This window comes from Bison bison, unplaced genomic scaffold (assembly GCF_000754665.1).
Source record: "Bison bison bison isolate TAMUID 2011002044 unplaced genomic scaffold, Bison_UMD1.0 scf7180017864160, whole genome shotgun sequence".
NCBI lineage: Eukaryota > Metazoa > Chordata > Mammalia > Artiodactyla > Bovidae > Bison > Bison bison.
Genome location: NW_011494732.1, coordinates 4,063,268 through 4,078,814, shown reverse-complemented (window position 1 = coordinate 4,078,814; position 15,547 = coordinate 4,063,268). Strand labels below are relative to the sequence as shown.

Sequence of the window (15,547 nt, the reverse complement as noted above, 5' to 3'; positions counted from 1 at the left end):
AAACTCACGTCCATCGAGTCAGTGATGCAATCCAGCCATCTCATCCTCTGTCGTCCCCTTGTCCTCCTGCCCCCAATCCCTCCCAGCATCAGAGTTTTTTCCAGTGAGTCAACTCTTCACATGAGGTGGCCAAAGTACTGGAGTTTCAGCTTTAGCATCATTCCTTCCAATGAACACCCAGGGCTTATCTCCTTGCAATCCAAGCTCTCAGGAATCTTCCTCAACACCACAGTCCAAAAGCATCAATTCTTCGGTGCTCAGCTTTCTTCACAGTCCAACTCTCACATTCATACATGACCACAGGAAAAACCATAGCCTTGACTAGACAACCTTTGTTGGCAAAGTAATGTCTTTGCTTTTCAACATGCTATCTAGGTTTTACATAGTATTAACTCATGTGTGAAACCTCACTTTGGGGTACTTTTGGATTTAGCAATCATCCAACTTTCAGAAACTGAACAAGTCTAACATTTCTGTTCTCTAACTAGAGACTAGATCCCTTGATATTAGAAATGCTTCTCATTCATCACCTTATTATTGTTCCCAACAAGCTTATATTTGTTGGAGAGTCCTGTAAACATTCACTAGGGATTGTGTTGCTCTTGTGGTCTTTGAGAAAATCACATGAAAAGTGTATTTTTCCTTTATACAGAATGAAAGGGTGTAAGAGCTCTATCAAACTATAAAAGATATAAAGTGAAAAAGCATGGTGCAAGAGACTGTAAACCAGTTTATACCTTTTGTGTATAAACTGTGTATATATATATATATATATACACACAATTATACACATTTCCCTGTGTATAAAGAGAAATTAGTAGTTGCTTGTTGTACATGCATGGGGAAACTCTGAAAGTATATATATATACTAGGGCAGGTGGAGAACTGGGAGAAAAAAGTGGAAGAGCTTGCACTATATACTGTTTATATAACACATGCAAAAATTACTCAAAAAAGTAGGAAAATATGATAATGGTATTTATAAAACTGTTTTGACTGATTTTTAAATTATCACCAAGAACTTCATTAAATAGAAATCTTGATTTTATACTATCCAAGTATTAGCATGTGAAAAATACATGTATAAGGATGTACTTCACCAGGATCTTAACAGCAAAAACCTAGAAACAATGTTGGTGAGCAGGTTAAGTAAATCATAGGGCATCTATACAATTGAATACTAGAATATTAAATAGAATGACAGCAATATTGATATGCTGTCACAGAAAGATGTCCACAATTGCCTAGTTAAAAAAATAGCTGAGAAACACCATGTGAATTGTCCTACTTTATTTGTATGTATGTATACATATATATGCATATATGTATTTACTACACAGGAGTCCAAAATACCACCAAACTAATTTTAGTTATCCCTAGCAGACTTCCCTGACAGTCCAATGGTTACGATTCTCTGCTTCCACTTCAGGGGGCACAGGTTCAACCCCTAGTTGAGGAACTAAGATTGCCACATGCTGGAGTGGTCCAAAAAAAATGTCGTTAACTGGTAAGATGTAGTTAACTAGTCAAGAATCCGACTGCCAACACAGGAGACATGGATCCCCTGGAGTAAGAACGACAACCCACGCCAGTGTTCTTGCCTGGAAAGTTGCATGGCAAGAGACTGGCAGGCTTCAGTCCATGGGTTTGCAGAGTCCAACACAACTGAGCACACACACACACTTTGGGACTTACATGGGCTACCTTTGACTTTGTAAAACACATGCGTAAACATTTTAACTATAATCAGTAAGAGGCAAATATACTAATTTCCACCCCCACCCCCCACCCCCCTGAATAAGCTTATATGGAACTTTCAATTTCTACATCAATTTTAATGTTTGCACTAACCTGTACTTGTTTTTCAAAACTTTTCAAGTATTTAATTTGTGATTAACAATTTCCTTCATTAAACTTGACAGGAAGGAGCCACTGTGTTCTTCCATCTCTCCAGTAAGCATCCCCACCCTGCAATACCCACAATTGCTTCAGAGCCAAGACCCTTCCAACTGCAGTGCACATGTGTCCCGGTGAAATGACCCAGCCCCACCTTCTCGAGTGCTAACTAGCCATTGACACACTCATACTTGAAGACAAAGAACTCATCATTTGATAACACTGATGGAGGAATTGTGCAAAACCTATCCCACAGAATGGCCATTTTCAAGATGCTATTGAAGTTTCCCCCCTAGTTATGACCACTCATTTTCAATGAGTAACACAACTATACAAAACCTATTCACATAGTGACTAGATGTGGTTACAGGTCTATTCACATTGACCAGATTCACATAGTTGACTGGATGTGTGAAGTTCCACATACTCTTGTCATATTGCTTCTTGACCTATGTATTCATTTGTATGGGTGAGTCATGGAAATCCAATGAAATATACAGGCATACATGACAAGTGAAAAACTTTAAGTAATGAATTTGCCTAATTTACAAATTTACCAAATGGCATTTCTTGTCCCCCATACCTAGGCCTTACTTAGCTATCTCAGTAACACAAATTTTTCTCTACACAGATTCTACATGTGCATACCCTAAATATGGGAGAGTGGAAAGGAGAAATTGGAGTAAATTTGTTCTTTGGAGTAAACAACCTCTTAAACTCCTTCCAACTTTCAAAAACCTTTGGCTCTCGTTATGACTTAAAAAGTATACCAAGAGCACCTATTTGGTAAATGTCACTACTATAGAACACCAAGAGCCAACTGCTTTATCCAGCACAATTAAGCTGTATATAAATTCTTTATATAGTCATATAAAATTAAGGAATCTTGACACAGCAAAAATGACAATAGCTTTAATTACTAAATCCCAAACTTTCTAGCATGAAGTCTAATGAGATTATGCCACATCTTTTTCAAAAATCTGGTCAAACGATTTTCTAGGCACCTCAAGGTGAACTTGCAACTATGTACTAAAGGTGATTTTTCTGCAGGCTCTCTTCCACCATTCCCACCCTCTTTTTTTTTTTTTCCCCCACCCTCTTTTTAATACCACCTCCCTGCTGGTATTCCAGAAACTTTCCCACTTTTAAGCACAACTCCCAAACGTGTGCTTTTAAAAATCAGTAGCTTATAAGTAGATCTACATATGAGTGTACATATGGAAAATTCTAACTACAACCTCCAAAATTTTTATTTATACTCACCCACTACAGTTCTAATTAAGGCCATGTTTTCTTGACATTTCTTACCTCCAGGTTACTACTAAAACATCTGGTAGAACAAAAACCTTGAACTCTAACCCACCCCTAACTAAATAAATAAATTACACTATTTGGAATGCAACAACTTTATTGAAAGAAAAGTGCAATGTAACTTATCGAAAGCTTAAAAGGGAGAACTTAAAACACCTCCCCTTAAGCGCAGGACCAAGTGCAGAGTGGACTCTTTCTGGATGTTGTAGTCAGACAGGGTGCGGCCATCTTCCAGCTGTTTCCCGGCAAAGATCAGCCTCTGCTGGTCTGGGGGGATGCCCTCTTTGTCTTGGATCTTGGCCTTGACGTTCTCGATGGTGTCACTGGGCTCCACCTCCAGGGTGATGGTCTTGCCGGTCAAGGTCTTCACGAAGATCTGCATCCCACCTCTGAGGCGGAGGACCAGGTGCAGAGTGGACTCCTTCTGGATGTTGTAGTCAGACAGGGTGCGGCCATCTTCCAGCTGTTTCCCGGCAAAGATCAGCCTCTGCTGGTCTGGGGGGATGCCTTCTTTTTCTTGTATCTTCCCCTTGACATTCTCAATGGTGTCACTGGGCTCCACCTCCAGAGTGATGGTTTTACCAGTGAGGGTCTTCACAAAGATCTGCATTGTCTGTTGGAACAAAAAAGTAACACAAAAAAGAGCCCCACCATTTAGCAGTTAATTCGCGGCTCAACCAACGCCTAACGTTAAAAACTTCACTACGTACCAGCCAAACAACTAACTTGCCCAACAACTCACAAGCTTAACAAGCTCAAAAACAGTTTCAGGTACTTGAGAGAGAGAAGCAGGGAAGCCTGACCCAAATCAATTAATGGGCCTCACTTATCCTCCCCCCTCACTGGATGTCTGTCCTTTGTCAACACTGCAGCGTCCACCCCAGGCCCAAACCCTGTGTCCCAAGACGAGTAAACACCTCCCCACATACACGCCGGGAGATGGCCCCACCCTAGATTATGAGCCCACAGAAGGGCTGATGTCTCCTAACTGCGGTGGCCAGCGCGTCCCCTCCCCCATCGCGGGCGTAGGACGGCTCAGTGGCGTCTGCAGTAAGTAGCCCCCGAAAAACAAGAAAGCTTGTCGTGCTGTAGCCCATGGGCTTGCAAAGTAAGACACGACTGAGCGACTGAACACCACCACCACCACTGCGACGGGAAATCGAGTAGTCGCACCTGTCAAACCGTGACCTAATATTCGACTCCCTCACACGTCACTCAACCCTCGTCCCACAGAAAGCTGAATCCCGCCGCCATGGAGAGATCACGGGCCTCTCGCGTTCACTTGACACTCGCAGTCCCCTCCCTAACCCCCATCCTCGCGTCCCACCTCAGAACCACCTTCAGAGCCTGCCTTCTCCCACTGAGGGATCAGGGACGGCCGCCATTTTGCCGCGTTCCTACCCCTCAGGGCCACCCTGTTGCTCGCGCGCCCGGGGGAATTGTAGGCCCCGAATGCCCCTCGGCCCGCGGTGGGCCGGTGAACCACCCGCGTCCCCAGCGGCTGCGCGGCCGCAAGACCCCCGGGACCCCTCCTCACCAATTAGTGGTGGTGGCAGCAGCGAACACAGAAGAACGAAGACTGAACTCCCGGTCCGGACGCAACTGCCTGCGCCACACCCGGGGCTTCCTTATATAGTCATGGGTAACCCCACCCCGATGGATTCTTCCGCAAAAAGCCAGGAAGGGACTACTTTTCGCAGGCCTCCCACCCTCTAAAGAGAAAAGCAGTCCCCAAGAATCGACTCATTCTCCTCTTAAGATGCTCTCTTATGAAGACTGGGGCTTTGGGACCGATTCTGCTAGGGAGCGGGCGGCCGTCCTGAGCGGCCGAGCGGAGGGATCAGCGCGTTCGTTGAACAGCAGACAACGGAAGCAGCCGGACCTCGACTTGCCCGGAAGGAGGCGGGGAGCGGCAGGCGCGAAAACCCGGCACGGATTTATCTGGGCGTCCGGAATGGGCTGTCCAGCCAACCGGACCCGTTACCCCCTCCTCTCAGCCCGGACGGGTCCCGCCGTTCGCGAGACCCGCCCTAGGCGGACAGTGGTCCCGTCAAGCGCCTCACGCCAAGCCAGGGTCCGGGTCCCCAGGCGCGGACGCCTCCCTGCCCCTCCCCCCACCTCGCGAATAAAGAGGGGTCTTTATTCTGGATCTACTTTAGACAACGATAGTATTTCCCTAACCCCCTTATCTTCAGCCCGTCGCGAGGCCTCCCTGGGGGTCCAGCCCCCAATTTATGGCGGCCGAGCCCGTCCCCCACCGGGCGGGCACCGGGACAAGGTGAATGACTCGGCAAATATCAGGGCTACGGTCTAAAGCTCGCCTCAGACAGGTCGTCAGAACCCTCAGGAATTCCTCCGAACAGGAATAAAAAATAAGTTTCCAAGGGAGAAATCCCTATGGCGGGTGTACATTGAATTTTGAAAAGAAAAGCACAAATTGCACACAGCTGTGTAAAACTCTTTGAGCTGGACCTGGAAGCTGATAGAACTTTCCAGATTGCTCTTTAGGCTTCCTGGTTTGTGCTTCATTTGTAAACAGGGAGGCGTCAGAATTTGAATTCTGTTGATATTTATTTGAGCTCAGAAATCAAAAATCAAACCTGTTTAAGCCCAAGACTTTAAAAAGATATTAATTGAATCTAAGTCCTGTTTATTCCTGGGGGTGAAATTAATATCCCAAACATAAAACTTAATTCTATAGGCAAATTTCATTTGGGTAAAAGGATTACCAGTTAGTCTTTTTTATTTTTTATGACAATGTATTTTGTGATTGATTTCTATGTCATTTCTGTAGCAGATTTTTAAACGTATTTAAACCATATGAATATGATGAAACCTTAAAACACTTTTAACATGTTTACATGAAATTTACAGTGAAAAATCTTCCTCCTGTCTGCAATTCCCCAGCTACTGTTCTTTCTGGACTCTTCTAGAATATTTCCTATTTCTATAAATGAGAGAGAGTGTTTTTAAGTTTTTACCACTAACGCCTTCAAAAATATATGTATATAGAAAAAGAGGCAACCAACTAAGAAATATTCTGCCATTAGGAAAAGACTGCATTCCTGTATTACATAATTTAAAGATTATACATAAAATGTGAATAAAAACAGAACTGGTATATATTTTCTTTGGTAACCCATATATATGTAGTTACGAAGAAGATCCAAGTTTCTTAACAGCCTCTGTCAATTTTTAACATTTTTCAGGATGAGTTTATTACTGGGAAGTTAAAATTTTAAATGTCATTTTTCATGTTAGTAGACCCTAGGGACTAAGAGACAAAGTTGGTGATTAAATAGTTAATCCCCTAAGGGGTTATAAGAGAAAAGAGGAAGGGAGATCCTTATAAATTAAGGGGTCTTTCACTCAAGAAAGCAGCTATACTTAACCACGAAAGCAAGCAGGCTTTCTCAGCAATAAAACCATGCAACAGAAGCATCAGGCAGGCCCCCAAACCAATGAAACAATGGTAGAATGAGACCGACATCCTGCCCACTGAGCTCAATAACATTGATTCCTAGGACATGCTCCTCTGGGCACACTAAAAAATATAAAGAAAGGATGACATTATACTGAAACCTGACGTGTTTTACCATTCTTTAGTATATGTTACCACCTTTTTTTGCTCATCTCTGTCATGCCATGACCATCCTGACTCGACCACTTAGGGATAAGAAAACTACACTGCCCGATGTGGAGGAGGAACTGATGATGGAAGCTTTATGTCTACGTGAGAATGAGGAAGATGGTTTTCTCCCTCTCCCCAATTTTCTTTTGATTATAAAACTGTAGCCCACTAAGTACCTGGCGTGCAGCACCTCTCACCCAGCCACTTGTAAGCCTTACAATCATCTTAGTCTAATAAATCACTTTTTATTTATCACTTTGCCTCTCACCAAATTTTTTTCTGTACTGAAACTTACAGAACTGGAGATCCTTGGAGCCCCTTCTCCCTGCAAACCACATTTCTGTGGTTTCACAACGACTTCTAATACAGGTTTCTGTGAAAGTTATTTCTAAATTTTTGGAAAGGGGATTTAAAGGAACAAAACATTGAGGCTCTAAGTTTTTGTTTTTGTTCCCTTCCCGCCAGGCTCCCTAAATTTCAGAAAGAAATTTACAGAAGAACAAAAAGGTGAGGTTCTTTCTCAGATGACCAGGCCTGGCTTCAAACCACACCCTGTTTGCTTTGGGCTGTTCCTTTGCTGCAAGCCTTGTGATTCATGCTGTTTAAAGCCTGAGTCACAAATTTTTTTTAGAATCCAAAAGGTACAGAGAAAAACAGGCCTGATTTCAGAGACATGGGAGGAAAGAAGGATAAAGAGGAGAGAGAAGAGAGGCTCAAAGGAGGGGGAGGGGAGGGGAGGGGAGGCGGGAATAGGCCAGGGGTTATCTCCAAAGAGAAAACTATATTCTTATGAACTGAAAACACGGATGTTGTCTCTATCAGAAGAGTTCTCTGCAATACCTTTGCAGTCTCTAATTTAAGTCTAATTGTGGGTTTGGTTGAAGCAAATAGAAATAAAAATTTGCCCAAGGTCTAGCCCCGAGGTAAGAGGGAGGGGAGAGAAAAATGACCTCTCCAAAGACAGGTGGCTGCTATTTCTCCAGAGCGGTAGTTTTCAACCACGGGAGATTTGGCCCCTGGGTGGACATTTGACACTGTCTAGAGACCTTTTTTTTTTTTGTCCCAGCACTAGGCTTGTAGCATCTCAGTTCTCCAACCAGGGATTGAAACCAGGCCACAGCAGTGAAAGCACAAGTTCTAACCACTGGACTTCCAGGCAATTCCCAGGAGCCATTTTTGGTGGTCACACTATGCTGTTGGGGTTGAGGGGTGCCACTGATATCTAGTGAGAAAGGCCAGGGATGCTGCTAAACAATCTGCAGTGAACATTCCCCCACGATACAGAATTAACTTGGCCCCCAATGTCAGTAATCCACTGTGTTGACAAACCCTGATCTACAGAGGATTATTGTTGTTGTTACAACTGCTTTTCTTTTTGCTGAGAAGGGCTCCCAAGATTTAAATGTCCCACTTGGATTCAGTAATCCAAGTCACGCTCCTAAAATCCCCTGACCTAGAAAGCAATGTGCTAGAACATGCCAGAAGCAGGATGAGTCACTGGATCCATTTTCAGTTTCTTCCACCCACTTATCCGTCCTTTGCAAGCACCCCAGAAAGGATTGCTTCAGAGCTGGCACCAATGGAAGAGTGACAGAGGCCCAGCAACAAGGCAGAATTGGCAGGCAGGCACGAGCATGTGATGAGCTGAGCTCACAAAGGGCCTGGGTGTTGGCCTGCAGGAGATTGGACTGCCTGCCTTTCCTCCTTCCCCCAACAGATTCAGTTCCCCTTGAAGGTCACAACACTGTATGGGACTTAACTCAGCATCATGAGAATGTCCACAAAATAACCAACAAACATTTTCCTCCCAAGAGAGAGGGTGAAATCGGAGAGCTAAACGGGAAAGTTTTGCCTTGCAGTGTCATCAGTTATATAACTATAAAAGGAAGTCAAGGAAACCTACTGCTTGGGGGAAAAAAAGAAGCCCTAGAGACTCTGTTCCTTTCCCTGTGTACATGTGTGCATTTGCATTGTGTGGGCAGAACACGAACTTGCCCAGCTTCAAAACAACCCATTTCATAACCCACCAGTGAGAAAATCATACTGAAGTTCCAGTCCCCAGTTTTGCCTAGTATAGGAATGTTAAGCAGTTAGTTAACTTATTGGGTCTTTGCTTTGTTTTGTGTTTTAATTTGTTGTTTTTAGATTGTGGCAAAATACACACAGAATATATCCTCTTAACCACTTTTAAGTGTACAAGTCAGTAGTGTTAAGTATATTGCAGGGGAGGAAAAATTATTTTCCTTTTACCCTTCTGAGTTCTTAGCCAAAACACCTGTAATGAAAGATTTAGCAAGAGATATTACAGACAAAAAACCAATAGTTTATTAACATGCACACCTCGTGTATGTTAGGGAGATACTCCAGAGGGAAAATGTGTCACTCAGAGAGGAGACTTTAGAATTTAGGCTTACATACCATTTTAACAGGCTTCCCAGGTGTCTCAGATGGTAAAGAATATGCCAGCAGTGCTGGAGACCGGAGTTTGATCCCTGGGTCAGGAGGATCACCTGGAGAAGGCAATGACAACCCATTCCAGTATCCTTGCCTGGAGAATTCCATGCAAGAGGAGCCTGAGAGGCTACAGTCCATGGGGTCCCAAAGCAACTAACACACGCACATCCTCTTAATATAGAAAGGTCTCTTAAGGGAGAGTAAATGATTTTTACTGGGAGAACAGAAGAATAGATAGAGATATGATAGTTTGTGACAAAGTTCAGTGTCATTTTAGTCTCTCCTATGTCAAAAGCCATCTTCTCTGGTTAGTTAAGCTCTTGATAAGAGGATCTAGGACGACTGAGTTCCTTTTGAAGGATCTGTGTTTGGGCAGATAAGGGGAGTTCAGTGAAAACCTTGCTTTGCTGTTTTTCAAGTGCCAATGGCTCAAAATAATATCAAAGGAACATATTTTCGGGTGGTATATTCTACTACCCTTCAATTTTCAGTTCACGTGCAACCATCACCACCATCTGTCTCCACTCTTCATCTTGCAAGACTGAAACTCTGTACTCATTAAACACTAACGCTAATCCTTCACGCCCAATCCTTGGCCACCATCATTCCTTCTGTCTCCATGAATCTGACTGGTTTTTTGTTTGTTTTTAACTCCTGGCAGAGTGTATGCAGGGATGTTAGTTCCCTGGTGAGGGATGAAACCCCTGCCCCCTGCAGTGGAAGGATGGAGTCTTACCCAGAGGACCATAAGGGCAGTCCCATGAATGTGACTACTTTTGGTACCTCAGAAAAAGGGCTTTGATTTTTTTTAAATTGTGAAACCAGATCTAATGATTGGAAAACATTTTTTTTCCCAAAGATTCAAGACATCTTTTCTAGAAAGCTCCATTTCCCAGCACAAGCCTTGTTCTTTCTTCCTTATGGTGTTTTTTTCTTTATCATTGTGCCATTAGAAATATTAATCATAAGATACACAATAAAACAGAAGCATATGATTCATTTCGTGTGAGGTCTGATAACTTTAATCTCAACTTTTTTTTTAATCTCTTAAAACCTTGTTGACATTTAGGGAGAAATAACCTTCATGGAATTTCCTTACAAAGAGAAGCTGTCACCGGTATTTCACACCCCAACTGGTGAGTCATTTCATGAATTTCAGTTTCATCTCAAAACACGAGGGCTGTGCAGAGTCAGATCCCGCCAGCTCTAAGCTGAGCTGTTCTTATGATTTAAAATATGAGGTCAGATCAAATGAGAGAAAGGATTTGATGGCTGACAAATTCGTTATTACTGCAAAGAACCGCCAACCCCACAGAGTGCAACAGGACCCCTTCTTTTAATAAAATAGCTTTTATTTTTAATGATAAAATACAGTGTACAAATATAGGTTGAAAAGGTTTGTGCACCAGAGCCATTCATGCATTCATCTGTGGCCTGTTAGGGAGGAAGCGGGAAGCAAAATGCCACCTCCTCGAACTGCTGGTTTCCTTTTGGGTGGCTGCCTTTGAAAAATGGTCGTTACTGAGAGCAGAAAAAAGGGCAAAGGCCAGCACAGTCGCTCAGACCTTTGAAGGACTTCCAAGCTTGCCGTCTCACGGCCTGGAATGAGTCACCAGGCCTCTAACTGCAGTCAAATGCCAGGAAGCAGGGGGTAAACTCCCTAAATGATTGTTCTCACTTTTGCCGTGGTTTCAGTCATCACCTTAGGTTTTGCCTTGACATGTTTCTTGTAACTGTTTCCTTTTGCCTCTTCTAACAAAATTACTTTGGGAGTGTTAGGGAGTTAAGCAAGGGGAGGTCACATCTATTGTAAAAATCTCATTTTCAGGTAGTGACTGGAGGAGTAATCAGTTCAGTCCCTCAGTCCTGTCCAACTCTTTGTGACCCCATGGACTGCGGGACGCCAGGCTTCCCTGTCCTTCACCATCTCCCAGAGTTTGCTCAAACTCATGTCCATTGAGTCAGTGATGCCATCCAACCATCTCATCCTCTGTCATCCCCTTATCCTCCTGCCTTCAGTCATTCCCAGCATCAGGGTCTTTTCTAATGAGTCTATTTTTCACATCAAGTGGCCAAAGTATTGGAGTTTCAGCATCAGTCCTTCAAATGAATATTCAGGGCTGATCCTTTAGGATTGAGTGTAATACCACGTGTTATAATCACATCCGAGGTGTTTGTATGGTGAACACTTGCATAAATTGAAGTAAAATGAAATCACAAAGAAAAATAAAGGACACTGTAGTGGAGATGCCGGGGATCGAACCCGGGGCCTCATACATGCAAAGCATGCGCTCTACCACTGAGCTACATCCCCCTCCCTCCTTGATATGGTTTCTGAAATTCTCTGCTATAGTCTATTCTTTAGATTTTTTTTTTTTTCAAATAAAAGTTTGTATATTTACATGGGTTTCCAGTTTAGCAAAAACAAACCGAAATAAATCCGGACTTGACTTTTATGTTTCTGAACTAGGCCTGTGGTTCATAGCTCTACAGCCGAAATTCTAACTGATACCAGAACCAAGAACCAAAGGGAGACAGGCCTATTTGTGAATGTTGCTCCTCACAATCAGAAAAGAAGGAGAGGAAAATAGAGTTTCTTTCCAACGAATAAGGACTTGCCCCCACTGTACCCCCACCCAGAAATCTCTGGTTTCTTGTTCTTTACAATCATTCCAACTTTCAGTGACTTATATTTTTATCTATGTATAACTGAAAAAGAATATATATATATATATATGACTGAATCACTTTGCTATACACTTAAAACTAACACAGCACTGTAAATTAACTATACTTCGATGAAAATGGAGTGTCCTTCAAGTCAACAAGTTGCCATTCACCGGTTAGGTGAGAGACAAGGAAAATGCAGAAAACAGGCTTCTTCACCTTTTCCCACCAGCACTTGAGATTTCCTGGCAGAAAGAGTCACTTACAATGATGTGCAGAACACACCTGAAAATACCCTGCTACCTCAATCCTCAACTGATCATCTCTCTTCCAGTCTGTGGATACCTGAAACTCTTCACAGTAAAGTCCAAATGAACTGGTACCCAGGACACTGGAGCCAGCAGCTGTGATTTCATTACCTTACCTCTCCGGGCCTCCTTTGTGAAATGGAGATTTGAATAGTAACTACTTCATAGAGTGATTGTGACCATTGAATGAGTTACACAGAGAAGGTTGATCTTTTTAATTATTTTTTCATTTTTATTTTGACTCCAGAAACAATTTGTATTGGGTTATAGCCAATTGACAATGTTGTGTTAGTTTCAGGTGAACAGTGAAGGGAGGCCGCCGTACATGTACCCATTCTCCCCCAAAGCTCCCTCCCGTCCAGGCTGGCACATAACATTGAAGAGAGCTCCATGTGCTGTACAATAGGCTTTTGATTGTTATCCATTTAAAATATATACTGTGTGCATGACCTTCCCAAACTCCCTAACTATCCCTTCCCTGTGGCAACCATGAGTTCATTTTCTAAGTTTGAATCTCTTTCTGTTCTGTGAGTAAGTTCACTTGTATCATTTCTTTTTATATTCCATATATAAGGGATGTCAAATGACATGTCTCCTTCACACAGAGAAGGTTTAGAACAGTGCCTGGTACAAGACCCGTACCCTAAAATGCCAGTTCTCATTATTAAAAATGCTGTTATTTGAACTCCAGCAAAGGCCTATTGCTTTGCATAATCACCCCATGTGTGGACTGATGCTTTGCTGATGCTGTTTGGTGAAACAGAGAAAGAACAGGAGGGCACTGGGGTGAGGTGTGGAATGGGGCTCCGTAGAAAGCCATCGTCTGACCTTATTCCCGTAGCTCAAGGGGACAACCACAAGAGCGACCTTACCTGCAGAATGGAAGAGGATGGTGGCTTAGGCGGAGGTATTCTGGACCTGGCTCAGAAGCCAGTTGAGGGGTTGTAGGAGAAGGCAGTGGCACCCCACTCCAGTACTCTTGCCTGGAAAATCCCATGGACAGAGGAGCCTGGTAGGCTGCAGTCCATGAGGTTGCTAAGAGTCGGACACGACTGAGCGACTTCACTTTGACTTTTCACTTTCATGCATTGGAGAAGGAAATGGCAACCCACTTCAGTATTCTTGCCTGGAGAATCCCAGGGACGGGGGAGCCTGGCGGGCTGCCGTCTGTGGGGTCGCACAGAGTCGGACACGACTGAATCGACTTAGCAGCAGCAGCAGTCAGTTCAGTAGGTGTCCCTGAGTGCTCTGCTCCAGACAAGTCCAATCACGTTTCCTCTCTGTGTAAAACTTAGAATCAAAACCATACTCCTAACTGCGGCCTTTAAGGCTCTCAGTGATCTGGCATCTCTGTGATCTGGCATCTGGGGGCCCCTGCCCCGCCAGTATCCCTCCCTTACTCCCCTCCTCCTCTCTAGGAGAACTCTAGCCACACACCTGTCTTTGCTGTTCCTCAGGCAGACCAGACTTCCTGCACCTCAGGGCGTTTGCACTTGCCATTCTCTTGGCATGGAAAGCAGATACACTCATGATCATCTTTTTCTCACTGTCAGGGTCCTCAGAAAGGCCTTCCTGACTACCTCTCTGAAAGGATCTGAGGGGACATCCCTGGCGGTCCAGTCCTTAAGATTTTACCCTCCTACTTCAGGCGGGTGAGTTCGATCTCTGGTCGAGGCAATAAGATGCCACCTGATGTGCTGGTGGCCAAAAAAAAATTTTTTTTAGGTTTTTAATAAAAAAGGCACCCATGAATCCTTTGCATTCACTTTGTTTTGTTTTTCTTCATAGTATATATCGGTCTCAGAACCTGTTTTTACACTGTTTGTTTATCGTCTGTGTCCCTGACTTGGTAGGTTCATGAGAGCAGAGCCTCCTCTGTCTTGCTTTCTGATCTAACTTCTGTGTCATGAACAGTGCCTGACAGACAACTACTCAGTAGATATTCATAGAATTAGTGTGGGGGAAAAAAAAATGAACAGACAAATAAATGAATGAAGACCAAGAGCCTGGGGAGAATGATGGCTATATTCAAAAAGTTCAGTCTGCAAGTGAATTAAGACGAGAAAACAGTTCGGTTTAGAGTCACTCTGTTTCAAATCCATTAACATTTTCTGAAGGCCAACTTCTGGGCTGGCGCAAGACCTAAGAAGATGAAATATTTGCAGCAGAGTGAGCATCTTCTCCGAGAAGGCAATGGCACCCCACTCCAGTACTCTTGTCTGGAAAATCCCATGGATGGAGGAGCCTGGTAGGCTGCAGTCCAGGGGGTCGCTAAGAGTCGGACACGACTGAGCGACTTCACTTTCACTTTTCACTTTCCTGCACTGGAGAAGGAAATGGCAACCCACTCCAGTGTTCTTGCCTGGAGAATCCCAGGAACGGGGGAGCCTGGTGGGCTGCTGTCTGTGGGGTCGCACGGAGTCGGACACGACTGAAGCGACTTAGCAGCGGCAGAGTATCTTCTGGTTTTAGAGGGAAACAGTTTTATTTGGGGAAACCATTATATAAACCAAACACTTGATAGCCGCGTTGTGGCATGCCGGAAATGGAAAATTCCGCTTCAATGTGAGAACTTTTTCTTGTAGCCAAGGGAAGAAGTGAGGGCGCTCGTGGGTGACTGTGACCAAGCAGTTAATAAGACAACTGCCTGACCAAATCTCGCTTGCTTGCCAGGTTTATTTTTTTAGAGAAGAGTAAGGAATTTTTATGAAAGTTGAAGAATTCACTTGAAAGAGAAATGAAAATAAGATATAGGCGATAGAAAATAAGTTGCCTCCCCGTCGGGGAATCGAACCCCGGTCTCCCGCGTGACAGGCGGGGATACTCACCACTATACTAACGAGGACTAGCTCTGCCAGTAGCTTTTCAGCTCAGCCCTTAAAGGTATAGTGTTCCTTAGCGTTCCTTAATTAGTGACATGTTCTAAACTGTTAAATATCTCATCTTTTCTTACAAAATACAAAAAGGCAAAGTTCCACTTCATTTAATTCTGTCTTAAAGAGTCCGTTTCCTCCTCGGCTCATGATTTAGTCGCGAGGGTTCTGAGAACAGAAATTAATAAGCAGCAAAAAATAACCCGCAAAAAGTAACCAACAGACGTCAACAAACGTTTAACAGAGGTAGTTTATGAAACGAAAGAAATGGAGTCAAGTAATTCTTGGACTTGGATTTTTCCAGTCGGAGAAGTGCGAGGAAGTTCCCATACCGTCTGGCTTCCCTTTGATAGTACTCGAAGCTGTTTTAAACAAAGAAAATTAAATCCTTTTATTAATTCGAAAGA

The 15,547-nt window shown here is 43.6% G+C and overlaps 1 protein-coding gene and 2 non-coding genes across 3 annotated transcripts; all 3 read right to left on the bottom strand.

Moving 5' to 3' along the window:
* Window positions 1–3,286: 3,286 nt before the first annotated feature.
* On the bottom strand, window positions 3,287–5,054 carry UBC (ubiquitin C). Its single transcript, XM_010841269.1, has 2 exons — window positions 4,745–5,054; window positions 3,287–3,820 (listed from the first exon to the last, which is right to left on the bottom strand). Exon 2 carries the CDS (start codon window positions 3,815–3,817, stop codon window positions 3,341–3,343), a length of 477 nt encoding a protein of 158 aa, XP_010839571.1. The 5' UTR covers window positions 3,818–3,820; window positions 4,745–5,054; the 3' UTR covers window positions 3,287–3,340.
* Window positions 5,055–11,534: 6,480 nt separating this feature from the next.
* On the bottom strand, window positions 11,535–11,606 carry TRNAA-UGC. The gene has a single exon. It is a non-coding gene; the product is annotated as a tRNA-Ala (tRNA).
* A 3,434-nt stretch (window positions 11,607–15,040) lies between these two features.
* Window positions 15,041–15,112, bottom strand: TRNAD-GUC. The gene has a single exon. It is a non-coding gene; the product is annotated as a tRNA-Asp (tRNA).
* Window positions 15,113–15,547: the final 435 nt, after the last annotated feature.